This window comes from Oryzias melastigma, linkage group LG20 (assembly GCF_002922805.2).
Source record: "Oryzias melastigma strain HK-1 linkage group LG20, ASM292280v2, whole genome shotgun sequence".
Taxonomy (NCBI): domain Eukaryota; kingdom Metazoa; phylum Chordata; class Actinopteri; order Beloniformes; family Adrianichthyidae; genus Oryzias; species Oryzias melastigma.
This window is the reverse complement of record NC_050531.1, coordinates 2,626,599-2,649,067: the sequence shown is the minus strand read 5'-3', so window position 1 is coordinate 2,649,067 and position 22,469 is coordinate 2,626,599. Positions and strand designations below refer to the sequence as shown.

Below are 22,469 nucleotides of genomic sequence, written 5' to 3'. Positions count from 1 at the left end.
AACCTCTGGAAAAAAAAGATATTTTTATTGAAAATCTTCCAACAAATGACTCAACGGTCAAAATAGGGAAATTTTTTATTAAAAAAAACTGCAAATATTTAACAATTTGATTTTTTTCAGTTCTTTTTAACCATAAAGGAGATAAAATGTGTCTTTGCTCACAACCTAAAACAATTTATATAGTAGAAAACAATGTAAATCAGCAGCTAAAGTCTGAAATAAAAAAAAAAGAACGTTAGTTTCTATAGAAAGAGAAGCTGAAACGATCTGAAACTCTTCATTAAAAACTGACTATTGTTTTTGGTGGGAAGCTACTATACCATAAATGAAAAAATAATTGTATCTATTTGATATGACTACTGATTTGCACTAAATGTTAATTAAAAAAAAAGAGTGACTATGGTTAGAACATTTTTTTTTAAATATAAATTTCTTGTCAAACCAGCATCTGTGCTCAAGCATGGTGGTGGCAGCATCATCATAGGGGCTTTTTTTCTGTTAAAGGGGACATTTTAAATTATTCTTTTTTAATATGTTTGCTTGGTTGTTGGAAAGAACAAAAAAAATAGTTTCCCAAAATAATCAGAAATATTTTTAAAAATTGACTTCACAGTTTTAAAAAAAATTAACTGAATTAAAAAAAATCAAAATTTGATTCAGAATTTCTGTTTTGATTGAATATTTTGGGGAGAAAAAACATAAAAAAAACGGCATAAAAAAGGATAGAGAAGATTTTCCGTCTCAGGTGATCCATCATCTGCTGGTTTGAACGCAGACAGCTGCTGTGTGAGTCTGGACTTCACCAAAGGATGAGACCAAACTGAAGCTGCTGTCACAGATGAAGCAGAAGTGAAACACGGAGGGGGCCCGGTCATGGTCTGGTCTTGAGTCTAAAAACGGAAGAACACCTAAATTATCCAAAACAGCTAGCATGTAGCTGAAATATTAGCTAAATTCCAAAATAGTCCTAAAAACTATCAGAATGACAATTTTTAAAACTTTAAAACTGTAACTTTTTAACATAATTATGAATAATAAAAATACAGGAATATTATTCCAGAATAAATCAACTTAAACCTTAAATAACTTTCAATATTTTACTCTCCATAAAAATATATTTTGTCAAAATTATACAAGTTAGAAATAAGTTCAAGATAACATCGAGTCATTAATAACAATAGAATGATCTGGAGGGCCGGATCCGGCCCCCGGGCCTTGACTTTGACACACGTGTTCTAAAACATAAACAAAAACAAAACATTTGACTTTTTTAATCCAAAATAAAATGTTGTCTCCTGTCGAGCTGCAGTTTCACCATTTCCTCCACGTCGTTCTCAGATGTTTGTTCTTCTCGTCTCTGAAGGTGATGGAGGACACGTTCACCTCTGACACGAGTCACCTGAATGATGCCGCTTTGTTCGTTAATGCCGACTGACTTGCCCCGTGTGGGAATGTCGGCGTGAGCGTCGCCACACGCCCTGCAGTGACTCAACCGCAGCACCTTTGAAAGATCTGAGCTGCATCTCCATCCGACACTTGGACCTCCGACCTCCAGCTGACGCCTTCACGCCGCTCCGGTAAGAGACGTCCGTCTGCTGCACCACACTTAAAAAAAACTTTCTGGTGAGTTAAACCTCAAAACTTATATTTTTTATGTTTACATTTTTAAAAAACGTTTGAAAATGTTTGTCGTCTGGAAAAAAAAAACAGTTTCTGAGTCACACTTTGTTTCTTTAAGCCTCAACGGCTTTTCTGCTGAATCAGATTAGAGCTGCGTTTCCCTTCAGTTTAATACTTTTTCTTAAAAATGAAACAGTTTTTATGTGTTTTATTACAAATCATTGGAGCAAATTGTCCCAAAAGCTGAACATGGACCCAGTTTTCACCTTTTATTGTTCACAATTTTATCCATAAATTTATCTTGAAAACAGTTTTGTGGCAACATTTAACATTAAAAACTCCAGTTTCTTTTTTCATAACTATATTTTATTACACAATTATTTCAAAATAAACAAAAAAATTAAATTCTGAGAGGGGAATTTTGTCATTTTTTTGCTACAAAAATCACAAAAATTGATAGCAAACCATTTATATGCTTTAAAACTAAAGTCTAAACATTTAGAGAGAAAATAGGAAAATATAAATGGACATAAAAAGCAAATATTAAGTTAAAAAAAACAGACGAAGTTCCAGTTAAAGTTTCAAGGATTTCTGTGTTGTAACTTTTATGTTTGATTTAGTTAAGAAAGTTTTAAAGCAAAAAAAAAATGCTTAAAATCTTTAAATTTAATTTGGAATGAAAACAAATTAAATTAGAGACTTCAGATGTTAAATTCTGAGCACGTCAAAGACAACAAGTCAAACAAGTCAAATGTAAACTGGAAACGGGAGCAAATGTTTGCAAAGGTCAAACAAAAGATGCAGCCGATGAGAACGAAGAGAAGAAAACCAGAAACGACAGAAAACGGCTGAAATTCTGCAAAAACAAAACTTTTAAATCGGTGACAAATATTCAGGTCAGTCAAAAAAGTGTTAAAACTTCAGGATATTCCTCAAAATCAAGTTTGAAATGGTCGGATTGGAGCCGTTGACCTCCTGAGGGTCACAGATGAAGCCTCAGGTTGATGATTAATCCTGCTGGATTCGGGTGACATGCGACTGAAGACGATCTGAACTCTCTTCTGGATCAGCTGAGACCTCCTCCGACCATGCGGGCCTCCCTCGTCCTCCTGCTGCTGCTCCCCCTGGCCTCGGCTCAGACCTTCGGCTGGGGTCCCTGCAAGACCCCCGAGGTTCAGGCCAACTTCACCCTGGAGGAGGTGAGACGCTCTCGCACAGCCCCGCCTCCCTCCGAGCGTCCCACGCTAACGTGACTCTGTCCCGACAGTTCGTGGGAAGCTGGTACCTGGTGCAGAAGCTGCCGGCGTTCTCCGCTCCGGGGAAATGCATCCGGTCCAACCTGACCCTGATGGAGAACGCCACCGTCCACGTGACCAACTCCCACTTCCTGTAAGGATGAAGGAATCAATTAATCAATTAACGTTTAGCAGCATTTAGTTCTGTTGGGGAGAAAAAACAACAAGCCCCTCCCATCCTTATTAAAAATGTCATGTTTAAAGTTAAAAATGTATTTAGTTTTTGGAGCAGTATCATTTGGATGATTTTTTCTCAACAAACTAAAAAACTTTTGAAAAATATCAAAACTTTTTAAACCTTTGAAAAATGTGAAAACTTTTCAAAATTAGCATTAAAAAATTAAAAATTGCATTTGTTTGTGAAGCAGCATCTTCATTAGGATGATTTCTTCTAAACAAATTCAAAATCTTCTGAAAAGTTTAAAAACTTTTTAAAGTTTTCCAATTTTGAAAAGTTTTTAAACCTTTAAAAATATTTTTTTATGTAATCTCATCCTTATATATTTTAAAATAAAAAAATAAAGTTTGATTAAATTTTAAAATTAAAAATTGTTTTTGTTTTTGCAGCGTCTTCATTGTCTCAACAAATTAATACTCTTTAGAAAAATGTGAAAACTTTTGAAAAGTTTTCACATTTTCAAACTCAAGAAAAAAACAAAACAAAAAACCTTCATCTCTGCTATTGTTAATTATATTTAAAAAATAAAAGGTTTCATTACAAAATGTCGTGTTTGCAGCAGCATCTTCATTAGGATGATTAGGAACATTTTTAAAGTAAAAGACTTTGGAAAAGTTTTCAAATATTTCAAAAGTTTGACATTTTTTCAAAAACTTGAACATTTTTCAAAAGTTTTAAACTTTAAACATTTTGCAAACTCCTTTGAGTTTTCAAAATTTGTCATAATAATAATAATAATAATAATATCCTTATATCTGTTCAAAATTAAATGTTTCATTAAAAATTCAAACTAGAAATGACTTTTGTTTCTGCAGCAGTATCTTCATCAGGATGATTTTCTCCCAAAAAATAGAAAAAAACTATTGAAAAATTCTTAAATGTTTGAAATTTTGCAAACTCAAATGAGTTTCGAAATTTGTATAAATAAATAAATAAATGAATCTGCACCTGGGTGACTCTCTTCCTTCTGATGCAGTTTCGGCAGAGAGTGGCATTTCGACGGCGTTCTGGTCACGCCGCACAGCGACGAGCCGGCCAAACTTCTCGCTCATTTTGGTAAATGTAAGTTCTGCAGCTGCTCTGCGTTCAGATCTTTGTTCTTCTGAAGTTCTCTGACGTCTAAAGTTGTGGTTGTGCCGCCCTCAGTCGTCCCCCCCGTCCCAGACTGGGTCCTGGCCACAGACTACTCCTCCCACGCCGTGGTCTACTCCTGCATGGACTTCTACCACGTCTTCCACGTGGAGTACGCCTGGATCTTCTCCCGCTCGCCCTCCCTGACCCCGGAGGTGCTCCAGCGCTGCAGGGAGGTCCTGGAGGAGGAAGGAGTCAAGACCTCCAGGCTGCAGGAGGTGGACCAGGACTGCATGGAGCCCCCCCTCAGCGACTGAATGTAACGCCATGAAATCTGACTTTGAAATGATTCACTTGATTTGAAAAAGGGCAGAAATCCTTCAATTTTTCATCTTCTGATGAAGAAACGCTCATAAATAAATCTGTCAAAGCAAATAAAAAATAGGAAAATGATTATTTAAAATCTTCTTTATGTTTTCACTTCTTTAAAGATGTTATTTGTGCTGAAAAACATGAAGTTAAAGTTGAAAAATCTGATTTAAACAAATGAAATGTTTCTGTTCTTGAATCTTTTGTGGGATTGAATAAATATGGATCAGAGATCAGCTGTTTGCTTTGTTTGATTTGTAAAAACAAAAAAAAGAATCTGCGTTGCAAAGTTTTGAAGAGAAAGAAAGAAAGAAAATACTAAAGCAGGAATGTCAAACTCAATCATACAACGGGCCAAAATCCAAAACACACCAACTAGGATAAACAATTAAAATGACATTTTTAAAACTTTAAACTGTAACTTTTTAACATAATTATGAACTATATATACAGCATTACCTGTGATAATGTTAGTGTGAATGCTGTACGCTAAATTTGGTCGCTGAAGATGCTGAAATTGATAGCTAAAAAAGCTGAAGTTAAAAGCTGAAAACACTGAAGTTAAAAGCTGAAAACACTGAAGTTTAAGGCTGAAAACGCTGAAGTTTAAAGCTGAAAACGCTTATGTTAAAAGCTGAAAACACTGAAGTTAAAAGCTGAAAACGCTGAAGTTGATAGCTGAAAACACTGAAGTTAAAAGCTGACAACACTGAAGTTGAAAGCTGAAAACATTGAAGTTAAAAGCTAAAAACACTGAAGTTAAAAGCTGAAAACGCTGAAGTTAAAAGCTGAAAACGCTGAAGTTAAAAGCTGAAAACACTGAAGTTGATAGCTGAAAACACTGAAGTTAAAAGCTGAAAACGCTGAAGTTAAAAGCTGAAAACGCTGAAGTTAAAAGCTGAAAACGCTGAAGCTGATAGCTGAAAACACTGAAGTTAAAAGCTGACAACACTGAAGTTGAAAGCTGAAAACGCTGAAGTTAAAAGCTGAAAACGCTGAAGTTAAAAGCTGAAAACGCTGAAGCTGATAGCTGAAAACACTGAAGTTAAAAGCTGAAAACACTGAAGTTGATAGCTGAAAACACTGAAGTTGAAAGCTGAAAACACTGAAGCTGATAACCCGGTAAAATATTAGCTAAATGCCAAATTAGCCTACAAAACTAAAAAAATAGCTTAGCATAGCCAAAACAGCTAGCATGTAGCTAAAATATTAGCTAAATCCCAAAATAGTCCAAAAAGCTCGCAGAAAGACAATTATTAAAACTTGAAACTGTAACTTTTTAACATTTTTAACGGGCCAGATGCGGCCCTCGTTCTAATTCCTACTGACTCTTGGGCTCCGGTCATAAAATCAATAACCTGCAGCACTTTTTAAGAACTACGATCTCTTATTTTTATCTAAATTTCATAAACCTATTTGATCTTTAGAGCCCAAAGGGCCAAACAAGAACAGATTTGTTTATTTCTGTGATCAAAACCATTTTCCTCCTGAATCAAATATTTGTGTTGTTTTCCTGATCAATGACTTCAATTAGGATGCTTAATAAAGAACAACAACAGCATTACATGTACTCAGATTTATGTTGATTCAAGGTTTCTTCCTGATTTACTTTTCTTTATTTTAGTTCTAGTCTTCAAAAACAAAATAACATTTATAGAAAATGTGGAAAAATGTCTTTAGATTTGGTTCTGTTGTTTGTGAAGAAATGAAAAGAAAAGTTTCCCATAGCAAAAAAAAAAAAATGTTTATTTACATTTATTGTTATTATAAAGTATATTTTGGGGGTTTCACACATTTTACCTCCATAAATCCAAAACTGGAATAAAGTCGACTGTAGAAACAGACTAACATTGAGATTTGAAAACCTGATTTTAAAGCTGATTTAAAACATATTAAAGAATTAAATGATGTTTTGGAGACTCAGATATGCAGGACAGGAAACTCTTTGGTTAAAGGAAAAAGATTTACTATAAATTCATCCATCCATCTATTTTCTTGACCGCTTCTTCCCTTCCGGGGTCGCGGGGGTGCCGGAGCCTATCCCGGCTACTGATGGGTGAAGGCGGGGTTCACCCTGGACAGGTCGCCAGTCTGTCGCAGGGCTGCAATCACACACACATCCACTCTCACATTCACACCTAGGGGCAATTTAGAGTCACCAATGAACCTATGAAGCATGTTTTTGGACGGTGGGAGTATAAATTCTAAAAAATAAAAAATAACCCAAAGCATCATTAACTCTAGAAAATTATCGTCTGTATTTATGTGTCTGTATATGTGTCATTTTTCTGAGTGTCTGGATAACTTCTCCAGTATCATTTTTATTTATTTATTTATTTATTTTTCTTCTTAAATTCCTATTTTTTTCTGTAATTTTTAAAGGTGTTTTTAGGATATTGCTAAATGTTAATTTTCCATTTTGTGACATAAACCAAATATTTTTAATTATTATAAAAATTACCCACAAAAAGTGATGGTGTAACTTTTTACAGCCAAAGTATTCCAGGGTTAAAATCACTGAAGCAAAATATAAAAAAATGATCAAATCTGATATTTTTGGTTGAAAAACATTGAAATGTCGACACATATAAATCAAAATATCTGATTTAGAAAATATGTTTTAGTTGTTGTAGAGCCAACTCATGTCACGTGACTCCTGTTTTCTTTAAATCTTAAAAAAATAAGTTTTATAACAATTTGTTAAAAATAAATAATATTTTTAAAATCAAATTCAATCAACTTAATTGTCTCCAAAAACGCAACAAATGACTTTTCTGATGATTACTAAAGTTAAAGTTACATAAAACACTTTTCATAATCACTGAAACCGATGATTACAGGATGATCAAAACACAAATTCATTTCGTAACGTAAGGCGTGCGTGGTGCGCGTCCGCGCGCTTACAGAACAGTTTCTATTGTGTCATTACGCAGCAGGAATGCGCGCGTGATCCAATTTAAGGAGCCGCCTCGCGCTCTGCAGGGACACAAGCGCGAGCCCGCGGACTCACCTGGAAGCCTCAGAGCAGCTCGGACCCCTGACGCCCCACTGACGCCCCCCAGGTGAGAACTTTTACCTGAGGATGGAGAAGCGCGCGCGCGCAATGAGGAGACAGGATCGGGTTTTCCTGTGAAAATAATTTAATTGTTAGGGGTTAAGTTCAACTTTGTCGTTCAAAAATGATGAATATCTACTGAGTTTTAAATGTTCAGATGAATTCTCAGATGTCAAATGGATTTTTCCAGAATTATTGTGAGAAAAGAACTTTCTGTGGGTGTTTGGAACCGGAAGAACCGGTTAGAAGACAAAAGAAAAGCCTCACGGACGGATAGTTTTCATGTTTTTCTGTTGTACAACACGTTCTCCTTTAAATGGGATGTTTGTCTGGACGCAACATTATTAATCATTATTGTTATTTTTGGATTTTTGCCTCATTAAACGAGGCCAAAAGTCAGACTCTGAGATAAGAGTGGCTCCAAAATACAGACTGAAGGTCATGAAACGATACGTTTGTTCCTGAAATAGTTTGCAACTTTTATTTGATGTTTTTTGGATTAATTTCTTAAGTTTTTATGTCTTTTTAATAGTAATTCTAACAGATTTTCTTTTCTTTTTTAATAGTTTTCACCAGTTATCATGATAATTTTAGTAGATTCTAAAGGAGAAAAGCGGCTCGTTGAGCCGCTTTTCTCCTTTAGAATCTACTAGAATTATCATGTTAATGGTTGAAAACTTACAGTAAATCAACAAACATAAACACTGGACTTTATTTACATAAAAATCTTCCTTTATTTTTGCTCAAATTCAGAGAATTTTCATCATTTGAGACGATTTTTCAGCTGAATCAGACGTTTCCGACGACTCGTGACATTCCTGCTTCTCCTGCAGCTCCTCCAACAATGTCCTCCATCATCCTCCTCGTCTTCGTCCTCCTGCTTCCTCTCGCCTCCTCTCAGACCTTCCACTGGGGACCCTGTCCGTCGCCTCAAGTGCAGCCCAACTTCCAGGTTGAAAAGGTAACACTCACCTGGACGGACACACGTGTGCGGCTCACAGACACGTGCAGCTCTGACATGTTCCTGTCCCTGAACAGTACCTGGGGAAGTGGTACGAGATCGAGAAACTCCCAGCATCCTTTGAGAAGGGGACGTGCATCGAGGCCAACTACTCGCTCAGGAGGGACGGAACCATCCGGGTCCTGAACTCGCAGTTTTAGTGAGTATGAAGAAGATTTATAATCAGATGACATAAAGAAAATTTATTTTATTTATTTAAATTGTTGTAAATCTGGAGCAGAAGGTAAAAACACAGTTGAAAAAGCTTCAAGTACAAGCTCCGCCCCATTCCGATTCATCCACTCACGGACAAATAGATCCTGGAATCGCTCCGATATTTGTCGCCGTTTTTGTTGCACCGCTAATGTTATCTTGGAGTTGTAAGCTAGCAGGAGAGCACACAAACAGATGGATGATGGGTAGTGGTGAAGGCCCCGCCCACAACTCATGTGAATTTTAATTAACTCTGGCCTCAAAAATGACACAAGTTTATTGTGTTTGGCTTAAAAAAGTATAATCAGAATTAAAGGATCACTGGGAACAATTTGAAAATAAAATAAAAAAAATAACAATATTTGACATCTTATTTTTTGATTTGATTTGTTTATTTACACGTATAAAAAGGACAAAAAAAAATAAAAAAGTACAAAAGTGAAATCATGTGATGGTGTGTTACAGAAACTCGTCTGGGCTTATTCAAGACGGTAACAGACCTCTGTCAATAAATAAAATAAATAAAATACAGTAAGTAAACAAAGAGAACTAAATTGAACAATCTGATACAAAAAAACAATAACAATATTGTTATATATAACAATTCCAAATCAATTTGATTTTATGAAAATTAAGTTGGCAAACTGCTTTTATACCTTGAGATCAAAATCCTCTTTAGGTTTTTTTTTTTTTTATTAAATCTTTTATTCAAGAACTCAAACTTTTAGTGCAAAACATTTTATAAAATTGATGTGTTATTTTGACAAAAACAGAATCATTTGAATAATTAGAAATGAAGCCATAAAGTGGCAGAAATGATAAACAGATCATTAGAGATCTGTTTAATCCTGTTTTTAATGCAAAACTCAGAGTTTCCTTCAGAGTCCAGATCCGGCAGGATCACTTAGGATTTGAAAATGTTCTGAAAGGAATCATGAAACTCAGTGATTTCTCTCCAAAACCTCCAGAAATAGAACATTTATATAAAAATCCAAAGTTTGTCACAGACTTCCTGTTTGAAGCTGGTCTAAACAGCCTTTCAGACGTCTCATTTTACAACCAGAACACGTGTTTCCGTGGTTACACATTCAGAATGTCTGGACTCAGGTGAACTTTCCTAACCCGAACACGTGTTTCCGTGGTTACGCATTCAGAATGTCTGCACTCAGGTGACCTTTCTTAACAGCATCACTTTCAATCAGGGAGTGGCCTGTTGATTGACAGCTGATCTCCAGATCTGGAATGATCTCTTCTGGGCGTGTGCCAACAATTGTGAAGCTGCATTTGGAAACAAGCATTACTGCGACCGTTTTTGATTAAAAGTTTACGCAAACACTGATTTATGCGCATTTTGGGCTTCAAGGTACGGCAAGCTAAAGGTGTCATAAATCGCTAGGAAAAGTGGCGTATTTGACCATCAAAAATGCCAAGTTTTAAAAGTAGCGCGTCATTTATGCAGTTTTGTGTTGTTTCAAAACGGCAAAAAAGTGGCGTTTTATCGCGTACAAACGCGCAACCAAAACGTCATTTTAGTGCGTTCAAAACCGCGCCACAAATGTGCGTCAAAAACGCCGTCATTTTTGAATAAAAAGAATAAGCCCCACAGTAGTTTAGCCAAGTCAGGTATTAGGACAGCTCAGCGGCCTTGTGGTAGAGTGTCCGCCCTCACACTGCAGGGTTCAAAGTTCAAATCTGACTCAAACCAAAGACTCTAAAAATGGAGCCCAGTGTCTCCATGATTGACACTCAGCATTAAGGGGTTGGATTGGGGGGTTAAACCACCAAATGGTTCCTGAGTGCAGCTGTGTCTGCAGCTCACCACTCCCCCAGGGGAGGAGTCAAACGTGGAGAACAAATTTCACACACTTATAATAATATAAGTTTTATAATATAATAATAATAAATATAATAATGCAACTTTAACGACGGTTTTGTTTCAATTATAGCTAGCATTTCTTTTTTGTTCTTCTTCTTCACCTATATTTGTTTTTACAAATATTTGTTACATTGTTTGTTTATTCATATCAGGACAGTGTACAAATGCATTGAGCTTAAAAAGCAAACACGCTAGCATCAGATTGTAGCTTAGTAGCTAATTTCCATCTGTAGTCCTTTACAAAACGATACATAATATCTAAACATTATAAACACATTAACCATTTAAACCATTTTCTAAAAGAAATGCAATATTAAAGGCATTATCAAGGATGTTAAAAGACAAATACAATATAAAATACAATATTAAGCATAAAATGTTTTTATAAAAGTAAAACAAATACAATATAAAATTGACACAGTTTTGTATGGGATAAAACTCTACTTTTTATGTTATGGGACATAACAAGAAAACATGAATTGTGAGCTACTTTTAGAAAGTACTTAAAAAAGTGGCATTTTTATGAATAAAATACAATTTTTATGTCAGTTTTTCTGGCGATTTATGATCACTTTTGCTTGCCGTAGATTTACAATCAATTTCGGGCTTGACCTGTTGACCTTTGGGGAATTGGATTTGGTATTAACATATGGATGACGTTTTTTTTTTTTTTTGAAATCACAGAAAAACCAACCATTTAAAAACTGATTATGGAGGAGAAATTGATAATTGCAGTTTGTGTTCGAGTGGAATTCTGAGTCTTTCACATATCGGAATAGAGCTGTGAAGGAAAAACTCTGGAGCGAGATTCATCAGATCCGACATTTCACACCAAACCTCTTCCAAGTGTAGATGGTGGACATCTAGTAAACAGTAGAAGAAGAGGAAGCCCCTCCCTGCTTGTCCAGTGTGAACACCAAATGCAAGATTGTGTTTGTTGTGAACGTAGCATCAGGCTAGTTTGTCCTTATTTTTATAGTTTGGTGATGTCTAAATTAAACTATAACTGTCTCTGATTTCATTAGTCCACGTTTCCTGAATATCTTCTCTTCAAGTGTTTCCATGACTGAGTCAGAAATTTTAAAGTGGATCACGGAGCTCATGTGACTCAGATGAAACCTCACCAAACCTGAGAGTCCATGTCCTTCGTGTTTGTGGTACATCCGAGTCGTTCCTGCACATTTTGTACATTTTGATCCGTCCGTGCTCTGACTAACAGGAGCAGGATATCACATTCCTTATCAGCGTTTATAAACGTGATAACAGCAGCTGATTGTTTCCTTTCCGGTTTGGCGGGTTCTTTGTTGCTCATGTGATTGACTGCAGGAAGGAGATTCAGGATTATTTACACGCAGGAATTCTTCTGTATTATTCTAGAGGTTTAGCTTCATCTTAAAAACTTGAAGTTTTCTTGTCCTTCTGCTTCAGTAAGGAGAAGGTGAGTACAGCAGAAGGAACCGCCGTGGTTCGGGACACGAGGGAGTCGGCCAAGCTGGGCGTCAGCTTCTCCTACTGTGAGTCCAGTTCCTCTGAAGTCGACTTTCCGTCCGCCTTTCACTCACGCCTCTCCGCTCTGGTTCTCCTCAGTCACGCCGTACGCCCCGTACTGGGTTCTGACCACCGACTACACCAGCCTGTCCGTGGTGTACTCGTGCACCAGCTTCCTCCACCTCTTCCACATCGACTACGCCTGGATTCTTTCCCGCTCGCCGTCGCCGTCTGCGGCCACCGTGCTGTACGCCAAAGAGCTGCTGGTCAGAGAAGGGATCGACATCAGCAGGATGAAGCCCACTGTTCAGAACTGCTAACTTCCTGTTGCTGCTTTCCACTTCCTGTTGCTGCCTTCCACTTCCTGTCCGCCGAGAAGGAATCAAACCAAATAATCTGATTACAGATTCACACCTGGATCCAAATTGTTGCTGTCATTTTTTTTCTTTGTAATTTTAATTCTTTTATGATTTCAATCAAATAAAAATATCATGAATAAACTTTTTTGCTTTTATTTATTTGCTCTTTTGCAACACATTGCAAAAAAAGAATAAAGAAAAACAGGTATAGAAATACATAAAATAGGTGCAGGAAGTGCCAAAAACCCATAAAGGCTGATATTAGAACCTCCACCTCCAAATAAAACTGACATAAAATACAATTTTACAGTTTTATACATTCACAATTAGAAAAACATCTTAAAAAACAAACTAAAAAACATTAACGTTTCATTATACAATCATTTTAATATCAGGGATTCCCTTAAATGTTTTTAAAAGTGCCGTTTATGGCCAGATGGGAGACTGACTGACTCCACGATTATCAGCCTCTAAATCACAAACTAAATTGAAATCTTGATGTAAGACACTGTGGAACATGAAAATAACCATATCGACGGGTGTTATATTGATGAATTTTAAAGTAAAACAAAATATCAGGGACGTCATTTCTATTGAACGGAATTTTATACATAAAACTTCAAATTTGATTGATATTAATGTTATAAATATCAAGAATATTAATTCTGAGAAATAAATGATCAGAGGGAGTTAGTGGCTTTAAATGAGTTAGAATTTGAACAAAACACTTTTGCTCAGTCACTATTTTGTAGAGCTGAGTATCAATAATAATTTCCTGAAACTATTTCATTGGACTCACCGATTCATTGTTCTGCTTCTCCTGGAGGACGTTTCAGTTTGGCCACCAGGTGGCGATCGCGCTCCAGCAGTACACAGTATTCCAAAAGAAGAAGAAAGAATGAGCAAAAAACTGTGATTTGGACCAAAAAGGATTATTTTAAAAAGTATTTCCTTAAAACAACTTTGGAAAATTCATATGGTAAATTCTATTAAACGTTAGCATCAAGCTAGCAGACTTTAGCGTTTTTGTGCTAAATCGATTTATATTTTTATGAATTGATTCTTATCAAACCTGAGTGTTTTGTGGAGAGTAGATGGGAGAGTGCTCGCCCACACAGTATTACAATATGACAGATCCAGGAGGATTTAACAATATAAATAGATTTTGAATTCAAAAAATGATTTTTTTCATATAATACCAATAAATGTACTTATTTCAACATGTTCTTTCCAATTCATCCACAATGACACCCAAACGTTCTGTAGATAAAACACATGCAGTTTCAGTCGAATTCATTTTGATTTAGAAATTAATTGAAAAGGTTTATTTGCCACTAAAAATCATGTAATTCTTTTATCAATTTACTTTTGTTTTTTATTTTATTTTATTTAGTAACAATACAAATCATTGAAATAATTCTAAATAAACATAAAATAAATGAAAAGGAGCAAAAAGAAGAAAACTTATATTATCTGCCCCTATTTCTAAATCAACAAAATTAAATCAAACTATATCAAACAAGGAAAATGAAAATGATCTTTTACATAAATATTAAATACATATAAACACAAATACATACACATACCTGTCGACACAAACCCTCATTTAATTCTGTTTACCTACACTAGGTCTATTGGCATTAACTACGTACATTTTGTTCATCCTGAATCATTCGTCATAAACAGATAATTCTTCATTTGTGAATTACATAATAAAGTAGTGTCATCTGCAAACATTATTGGAGTAAGATCATTAGATACAAGTCGTTTGTGTATAATTAAACTAGTACTGGCCCTAATATAGATCCCTGTGGGACTCCACACTGTATATCAGCTTTATCAAAATTACATTAACAGAAACAAACTGAGATCTATTGCAAATATAGAAGTTCTGTAGCCACTTTTCATAAAAAACATATTTCTATAACTTTGAAAGAAGAATCGTATGATTGACTGTATCAAAAGTTTTTGATAAATCCAGAAAAATACGACTAATTCATGTATTTTTGTCTAATGCAGAAGTGAATCTGTCAATCAAATGACAGATTCTGATTTTCTGAGATTCTTGATTCAGACAGAACCACACAGTCATGTGATTCCTTTAGATTTAAAAGCTGAGTGAACTAAACACGGTTGATGTTCAGGTTATGTAAAACTGGTTATACAGAAAGAAAATGAAATGTATTTACAGCTTTTACTCTGAGGAATCTACAAAACAAGTAGTGAAAGTTTGAAGTTCACAGTCAAGACAGACGGAGTTCACGCCAAACTTCACCACTTTGAGTTTCGCTTCAGAACAAAGAATAATTCAAATTAAAATGAATTTTTGATCTGTTTCTGAGTCCAATATGAGCACAAACCGACAGTGAAGTCCAATTGGGATTTGTCTCATCAGAAAAGTTGTTTTCTCTCGACTTATACAACAGGTCATGTGACCTGCGTCGCTCTAGAAAAGTCTTTTCCTCATCTCGCCTTTGTATAAACGTCACAGAAGAAGACCAACTCCTTCAAGTTCAAAAAGTTTCATCAGAAAACTTTATTCACCCGAGCTGCAGATTTAAAAAAGAGTTTCTTCTGAATCTACTGTCAAACACGGCGATGGAAGAATCATTATGTGGGATCAGGGAGGTGCTAAACACACTGATGGGATGTCAGTCAAAGCTTGAGTTTGATAAAGATGGAGAACAAAGAAACAGGAGCGGCTTCAGAGAACTCTGAGGTCCTGGAAGCCAAACTTAAACCTGGTAAACATCTTTAAACAAACATGGAAATTTACACTTTTATGTCACCAAACCGGCTGGTCCAGAATATTTCTGTCATCGACCTTAAAAGAAGTGTGAAAGATTATCTTCAAGAATTTAAAGAAGTTTTCTGGGAAATTGATAAATATTTAAGTGGAATTATGTCAAAAGTGAACATTTCTTTTTGATTTATCTGCAAAAATTGAATTTAGAAACAAGAATTAAAAGTTTTGATCACATTTTTTAAAAAATTCAAAGCTTTGAGCTTCATTTTCTGCAGAAATCTGGAAAAATGATTCAAGTTTAAAAGATTTATAAAGTAGATCATCACTGAGCAGCATGTTAAACGTGATCAGAGAGGATCTGGGCATGTGTGGCGTTCGTGAGCCCCCCCCCCTCGCCATAGACCCCAGAAAAGCAGCAGCAGCGCCGCCGCTTCTCACAGCTTCACAGGCGTTCACAGGTGAGAGTCCAAAACTTCTCTCAACAATCTCTGGACAGGAGGAACATTTTGGGGGTTTTCGTTCTCCTAGCAGTGGAAGATGAAGCTGCTGTTGTGGCTCGGCGTCTTCGGCCTCTTCGCCTGCTGCCTCAGCGGTGAGTCTTTTACCTTAAAACTCTTATTGTCATTCATCGTTGATTTAAATCAAATGAATTTAAGTATTTTTCAGCCTAAAAAAGCGCTAAATGTGTCTAAAATCGTGCACAAAGACGCGTCTGTGAGCTCCACGTGTTTGTGTGCACAGTCAGCAGCAATATTTGAGCAGAGCTCCTGCTGACTGCAGACCTCAATCCCATCTTTGTTCACGGAAAACTGTGGAATGTCTGGAAGTGTAAAACTGCTTTTTTCTGCTCCTCTTCCTCACAGAGGCCAGAGTCATCCCAGAAGGAGGTGAGGCTCCGCCCACAAATCCCACATGAACCTTCAACGTTTACCTTTGGCTGGAACATCACTCCTCTCTGTGACATTTTTGTTATGTTGAAAGGTTCAATCTGCAGCACATATGAGAAACATTTGAAACATTTGGAAATTCTATAAGTTGGTAATTTTTTTACTTCTTTAATGAATTTTATCAAATCTTTTCTCTCTGATTAACCCTTCAACTGCCTGCTTAACCAAACGGTGGGAAACATTTAGAAATCAATTTATTTTTTAAAAAATATTGATTGTGTGTATTGCTCTCCAAGGTACGGAGCCCCTAAAAGGAAATTAAATAAAAAAAAAATGAAAGTAAAAATGTTTTTCCCCAAAAATGTAGATACTTAAATAAATAATCATTCTGGTTAGTAACGAATGCGCACCAGATAGTAACTGGTGTGCAACAGTTAATATTTGGTGTGCATCAGTCACTAGCCAAATTGTTTTATTTATTATTTTTTTTACTTTAATTTTTAGAAAAAAATTTTCCAGAACTCATTTTTTTGCTTCAATTTTTTTGCTTCAGTATTTTTAGACATTTTTTTTTGTAAACTAAAATTTTTATGGAGTCCCTAAGTATTTTAAGATTTTTTTTTTTTGAAAACTTCATTTTTTTATTCTTTTTTTTGTAACTTCATTTGTTCTACTTCAATTTTTTTCCGGAACCCCCACATATTTTTAGACATTTTTTATTTGTAAGCTTACATTTTTTATTAAGTCCTTAAGTATTAAAAAATTTTTTTTTTCATTATTCAATTGTTTTATTCTTTTTTTAACTTCATTTTTTTATGGAGTCACTAAGTATTTTAAGATTTTTTTTTAATTCAATTTTTTTATTCTTCTTTTTAACTTCATTTTTTAATTCATTTGTTTTACTTCATTTTTTTAATGGAGTTCCTAATTATTTTTAGAAAAAAATAATAAATTTCATCTCCATTTTTAAATTTTATTTTAATGTCCCTTTAGGGGCTCCGTAACATAACTTTTTTTGTTTGTTTTGTTTTTCTGGGTAGTTAAAGGGTTAAAGCAAAACCTTAAAAATGCTCCTTTTGTCTGGAGTTAAAATATGATTTTTTAATGAAGAAAGCTAACAATTAGCTTTCGTTTTGTATGTTTCACCATTTTTTAATTGAGAATGTTCGTCTTGAGTCCAGATCTGCAAACCAGAAGCAACCATCACATCCAAATGAGTCACATTTTCCTCACAATGAATTCCTCCGAATAAGGAATTCGTCTCAAAGGTCGGAGCATGAAAACAAAAGCATTTTCTATAGCTGAGGAGTGGTTCTGTCAATCTGCTGGAACAACAGTTTTTCTAATCCCTGCTGTGTCAACACGTCCAGAGTTTAGTGTTTCCACCGATCACTCTAATGATGTAATGTCCACCGTTCCGGTTTCCATATTGTGGAACTCAAACTGGTTGGATCGGCTCCTTGAGTAAAATGTACGAATGTGACCTTTACTTGTGTTTGTCTCAGTGCCGTACGAGCAACCTCCTGCTGACCCCTACTGGCCCTACTCCACCTCCGACTTCTGGAACTACGTGGAGTACTTCAAATCCATCGGGGCCTACGAGCAGATCAACGAGATGGCCCGGGCCTTCTTCGCCCACCAGCACCTCCGGGACACCCTGGGATACGACACCAACGAGGGACATGAGCATTAAGATGGTCCAGCAGGAAGGGAAAGGGAATGACATGGAAGGGATACAAGTCAAATGTTTGTTTTAGTTTACATTATATTTTATGTAGTTGTGAAAGATGGGAAAAGCTTTGATGTAGTTTTTTTTAGAACATATTAATGAGGTGCAGTAAAATAATAGGAATGAATACAAATAAAATTTCAAATACTTGAAGTCTTTGTTTTCTTTTCTTTTTTTTAATATGTAAAATGAAAAGTATCAAAGTAAAGGCCCGGGGGCCGGATCCGGCCCTCCAAGTAATTCTATCCGGCCCTCCAGATCGTTTTATTTTATTATTAACGACCCGATGTTATCTTGCGCTTATTTCTAATTTGTGTAATTTTGACAAAATATATTTTTATGGAGAGCAAAATATTGAAAGTTATTTAAGGTTTAAGTTGATTTATTCTGGAATAATATTCCTGCTTTTTTATTATTCAGAATTATGTTAAGTTACAGTTTTAAAGTTTTAAAAATTGGCATTCTGCTAGTTTTTGGACTATTTTGGCATTTACTAAGACTTCTTAAGGTGGTTTTGGAGTCTAACTAATATTTCAGCTAAATACTAGCTGTTTTGACTAATTTAGGCTGTTCTTTTTAAGCTTTTTAGGCTATTTTGGAGTAAGGCTAGTATTTACACTCCAGCTGTTTTAGATCATTTTGGCTTTTTTTTATTTGTTTAGGCTATTTTCGAGTTAAGCTAATATTTCAGCTACATGCTAGCTGTTTTGGATAATTTATGCTTTTTTCAGTTTTTTCTGCTATTTTGGCATTTAATTAATATTTTAGCTAGCTATCAGCTTTAATGTTTTCTGCTATTAGCTTCAGCATTTTTAGCTATCAATTCTAGCATCTTCTGCTATCAGCAGTAGCATCTTTAGCGGCAAAATACAGCTTACAGCATTCACACTAGCATAATTGCAGGTAACTGTATATATCTAGTTCATAATTATGTCAAAAAGTTACGGTTTTAAAGTTTTAAAATGTAAGTTTTAGAGTGTTCCATAAATGTTTATCCTGTTCGGCCCGCAACATAAGTTGTGTTTTAGATTTTGGCACCCTTTGGGATTGAGTTTGACACTCCTGCTATAGTGGATTTCTACAAGAAAGGAAAAAATAAATATAAATAATAATGAAAGGATTTACGTGTTGCGCTGATCCTAAAACTATCTTTATCTAAACAATTTTTAATCAACTTAAACTTTGTTTATCCTCTTAACTTTACATCAATATAAATGATATAGAAATAAATTAAGCTTTATTGTGCACAATGAATTTATTTACCTTTGTTTAACCACAATAAACCCATTGACACTTCAATTTCAAACCTCTTTTGCAAAGGAGTTCTCCCCAGTTGGTTAAAAATACATTCAAACGTAGGTAATGAAAGTAGGGAAGCGTAAGTTTTATTTTTAAGTACATATATAAATTTCTACGGCTCAGATTTATTCAACCAAACACGCATTTTAAAGATATTCGCAGAGCGGAACCTTTCAGGAGTCCGTGATCAAACCCGGACACTCATTAGTGTGGCACGCGCGCTTTGTTTATTTCCGTTCCGCTAGCTTGGCTCTGCGGGATAAACGCAAAGCAGAAGCTTCGTTTAATGAACATTTCTGAAGAAAAATACACAATATAGATTAAAATGAAACCTGCGGTGGACGAGATGTTCCCTGAAGGAGCTGGACCGTACGTGGATCTGGACGAGGTCGGTCCGAACTCACTAAGCGATGTTTACGATGCTGCTGCTAATGCTAGCTAAACGACGAGAACATATGTCTGCCCGTTAATTTTCGCCGTACAGTTTTATTTAAATTTATAGTAAAAAAAAAAAAATCTGTAACTAATCCCTTTCTGTACTATTTTTGAAGCCAAAAGTTTATTATTATTATTATTATCATTACCGGCTTACTCTGCGGCCCGCTTTAATAAACACAAAACCGGAACAAGAAGCTGTTAAACCACAATGTAAAATCCATATTATGTGCATTACTCTTAATAATAATAATAATAATAATTTGAGTGAATTAGGTTTGATCAGAGTGGTTCCATCTCTCCGTGTGACACGTTGCACTGTGCTATCTTAACAGGCAGGGGGCAGCAGCGGGCTGCTGATGGATCTGGCAGCCAATGAGAAAGCGGTACACTCAGACTTCTTTAATGGTAAGGCTCAGATTTTAATAAAACTTAACAAACTCCACAGTTTATGTTCAGCACCTTAAACAAATTCAGCTTTTTATGATGCCATCATCCTTATTTATTTCAATTTTTTGGGTTGTCATTTTAGCAAACTTCTCAGTATCATATTTCTTAGGATCTTTTTACTTTTTGAAGATTTTTTGTTTTTAAAAATAGACTGTTCAGTTTTTCATTGCGTTAAATGTTTCCATCACAAGGGTGTTTTTAAGTCTTTTTTATACAGTGGCCCTGAAGTGCAAAAAAAATCAAATATTTTGACCCCAAAACATTTTAAAGATCACAACAGAAAAAGCATAACAAATATTAAATAAAAACAAATGTTGACATTTGTCCATCATTTCAATTGAAAGTTATTTGGCATGAAGTGATATTGGATACAATCATCCAATCAGCGATGTCCCACGGTACCAACCGCTTCTGGTGTTTCATTTTTCAACATTTAGTTTTGTTTTATGGAAATTACTTTTGTCATTTGTGTTTTGGTTTCTGGTATTCTGTTTTGATTTCTAAAATGTAATGATTTTTTTATTATTATCTTTAAAATGTTTTTGCGTTGAGAGATTTGCTGATGAAGATACGGTGGCCCTGAGGCCATCCGTCTCTTTAGGGGGCGCCATCTGTCTCCATTTAACTCTCTCCTCTGCATCTCCTCCCTCATGTCCTCCTCCTCTACATAGAGGATCTTTTTACGTATTTTTTTAAACAATTTCTAAACACTATTTTCGTTACTAGAACCAAATAATCCCTTATAGTCATATTTTCATTTATAGCACCATTTTCAAACTCAATTTTGTTATTAAAAACAACATTAATGATGGGATAAAAGGATAAAATTAAAGAAGCATTAAATGTTTGAAGAAAGTAACAAACATAAAAAGATCAAATCATGAACATTTCTCCCAAAAGCCTCATCATTTATTGACCATAAGAGGCTTTAGTGGAACTAGATGCATGTTCACGCGTTGGGGGACGGATCAGGTAGCCGTTACAGGTTGGGTTGCTAAAAGCAGTCACGCAGGCCAGGCTTAATTGTGCATAAGCAGGATTGTTGGTGTCGCTGTTGCAACGTTTAAAGCGTCTGTGTGCAGGACGGACTGCGCATGCTGCGAGTTGCATGAATCCCGCTAAAGTTGGCGGGCCGTGAACGCACCATTTTCTCGGTCTTTAGCAGAGTTTCAGTCCTGGAGGGAACGTCCGTCGGAGGAGACAACAAAAGAGTGACAGAGAGTAGATGACCAACTGAAAACAAGACACTTAAATAAACCGAGAACATGTAACAGAAATGAAAACGGTTTGAGTGAATAACAGGGAACTCCAAATCCAATCATCCAGACTTGTGATCAGCTCACAAAAATCTGGAGATGGTGCCCCCTTGTGGTCACATTAAAGAAGTGCAGCTTAAAGCATAAATCTGCTATAAATAACCCCATACTAACAAAAGTTTTCCTAAAGTTCCTGACTTTAGTCACGCTGTTTCTCCTCGTTAGTTGTGCACAGGCGCAGCAGCGCCGAGCGGATCCGTTTGCTGCTCCCAGCAGAACGGTTTTGGCTCGGCAGCTCATGACCTAGAAAAAAAAGAGCTGATTGTTAAAAGCAGTTTGAGGGGGAGTGAATGAGGATGGTAAAGTGAGTTTATAGCACAAGCCAGACTCGAACTCAGTGGGACACTTGGCCAGTCAGCTGCTTTCAAACCCATCTGCAGCCACACGGATGCTCTTTAGATGATGGGATCTCTGGGGATGTTAAAGCTTCTCAAACTCAGACCCTAAAGGACTCTTCCACAATAATGCGCGCCATTAACGTGCTGTAATGCGAGCTTTGATCGGTGCGCACGCTGATCACAGAGGGTTAGGAATTATATAACTTAAAAATAAAAGACGTCAGTGGCTGCTGCTTATTATAGCAGTCTAATTAATGCTCCGCAGGATGGAAACCAAATGAGATGCAAACCTTTGACTGCACATTTGTGATGACTGATCTTTTTCAGTCCCCTTTGAATTGAAGGCCCTTCCAAGAGTTATTTAATAGACATTCACTCTTTTCATTAAATATTTGTTTTGTTTGATGGAAATATTGTTTCCAGTATTCAGTCCAGCTTTGTACCAACATAGATGTTCGTGTTTCTGGTTTTACTCTTTTTGCTGGAACACATTTTTAAAAGAAGATTTAAATCTTTTAATGACTTTTTAAAAAGTTAATTACTAACACCACAAGCTCTCATACCGACATCCTTTTTGCAAAACTCCAACAGATGTTTCCATTTTTCTCTCTGATATGGAAAAGTTTGGGTTTAATTCTTCAGGGCACAAACTTTTAGATTTCATTAAATGTGAAGGAACATCATTCACGTGGAGCTTCCAGAATGTCTTGAGTAGTTGAGAGGGGGATGTAGTTTTTTTTTTTTT

The 22,469-nt window shown here is 35.8% G+C and overlaps 4 protein-coding genes and 1 long non-coding RNA gene across 9 annotated transcripts in view; 4 read left to right on the top strand and 1 right to left on the bottom strand.

Annotated features, from left to right (window-relative positions):
* Nucleotides 1-1,276: 1,276 nt before the first annotated feature.
* LOC112151317 (apolipoprotein D) lies at nt 1,277-4,769 on the top strand. Of its 3 annotated transcripts, none has more exons than XM_024280172.2 (5): nt 1,277-1,623; nt 2,691-2,819; nt 2,888-3,009; nt 4,070-4,155; nt 4,240-4,769. In XM_024280172.2, the coding sequence occupies exons 2-5, from the start codon at nt 2,709-2,711 to the stop codon at nt 4,479-4,481; spliced, it is 561 nt and encodes a 186-aa protein (XP_024135940.1). In that variant the 5' UTR covers nt 1,277-1,623; nt 2,691-2,708; the 3' UTR covers nt 4,482-4,769. The 3 variants fall into 3 exon arrangements, with proteins under 3 accessions (XP_024135940.1, XP_024135938.1, XP_024135939.1); XM_024280170.2 differs by having other exon boundaries at nt 1,278-1,577; XM_024280171.2 differs by lacking the exon at nt 1,277-1,623 and having other exon boundaries at nt 2,678-2,819.
* LOC118600275 lies at nt 2,475-3,245 on the bottom strand. The gene is made up of 2 exons (XR_004949899.1): nt 2,906-3,245; nt 2,475-2,776 (listed from the first exon to the last, which is right to left on the bottom strand). It is a non-coding gene; the product is annotated as an uncharacterized LOC118600275 (long non-coding RNA).
* A 2,669-nt stretch (nt 4,770-7,438) lies between the features above and the next one.
* apodb (apolipoprotein Db) lies at nt 7,439-12,666 on the top strand. Of its 3 annotated transcripts, none has more exons than XM_024279621.2 (5): nt 7,439-7,595; nt 8,422-8,549; nt 8,627-8,748; nt 12,106-12,191; nt 12,265-12,666. In XM_024279621.2, exons 2-5 carry the CDS (start codon nt 8,433-8,435, stop codon nt 12,483-12,485), a joined length of 546 nt encoding a protein of 181 aa, XP_024135389.1. In that variant the 5' UTR covers nt 7,439-7,595; nt 8,422-8,432; the 3' UTR covers nt 12,486-12,666. The 3 variants fall into 3 exon arrangements, with proteins under 3 accessions (XP_024135389.1, XP_036073378.1, XP_024135390.1); XM_036217485.1 differs by having other exon boundaries at nt 7,465-7,595; nt 8,419-8,549; XM_024279622.2 differs by having other exon boundaries at nt 7,467-7,595; nt 8,342-8,549.
* Nucleotides 12,667-15,522: 2,856 nt separating this feature from the next.
* Nucleotides 15,523-18,039, top strand: otos (otospiralin). Its single transcript, XM_024280438.2, has 3 exons — nt 15,523-15,862; nt 16,134-16,157; nt 17,663-18,039. Exons 1-3 carry the CDS (start codon nt 15,808-15,810, stop codon nt 17,848-17,850), a joined length of 267 nt encoding a protein of 88 aa, XP_024136206.1. The 5' UTR covers nt 15,523-15,807; the 3' UTR covers nt 17,851-18,039.
* Nucleotides 18,040-19,375: 1,336 nt separating this feature from the next.
* The window catches only part of cops9 (COP9 signalosome subunit 9), a 7,073-nt gene continuing 3,979 nt past the window's right edge, over nt 19,376-22,469 (top strand). The window contains exons 1-2 of the mRNA XM_024279578.2: nt 19,376-19,573; nt 19,956-20,028. Of these exons, the coding sequence (XP_024135346.1) occupies nt 19,511-19,573; nt 19,956-20,028 (136 nt within the window). The 5' untranslated portion in view covers nt 19,376-19,510. The remainder of the gene's footprint in view (nt 19,574-19,955; nt 20,029-22,469) is intronic.

Coding starts and splice junctions, on each gene's coding strand:
- LOC112151317 (XM_024280172.2), top strand. CDS start 2,709: ATGCGGGCCTCCCTCGTCCTCCTGCTGCTGCTCCCCCTGGCCTCGGCT. Junction 3,010..4,069: donor GTGACCAACTCCCACTTCCT/GTAAGGATGAAG, acceptor CTTCTGATGCAG/TTTCGGCAGAGAGTGGCATT. Junction 4,156..4,239: donor TCTCGCTCATTTTGGTAAAT/GTAAGTTCTGCA, acceptor TGCCGCCCTCAG/TCGTCCCCCCCGTCCCAGAC.
- apodb (XM_024279621.2), top strand. CDS start 8,433: ATGTCCTCCATCATCCTCCTCGTCTTCGTCCTCCTGCTTCCTCTCGCC. Junction 8,550..8,626: donor CCAACTTCCAGGTTGAAAAG/GTAACACTCACC, acceptor GTCCCTGAACAG/TACCTGGGGAAGTGGTACGA. Junction 12,192..12,264: donor GGGCGTCAGCTTCTCCTACT/GTGAGTCCAGTT, acceptor GGTTCTCCTCAG/TCACGCCGTACGCCCCGTAC.
- otos (XM_024280438.2), top strand. CDS start 15,808: ATGAAGCTGCTGTTGTGGCTCGGCGTCTTCGGCCTCTTCGCCTGCTGC. Junction 15,863..16,133: donor CTTCGCCTGCTGCCTCAGCG/GTGAGTCTTTTA, acceptor TCTTCCTCACAG/AGGCCAGAGTCATCCCAGAA. Junction 16,158..17,662: donor CAGAGTCATCCCAGAAGGAG/GTGAGGCTCCGC, acceptor TGTTTGTCTCAG/TGCCGTACGAGCAACCTCCT.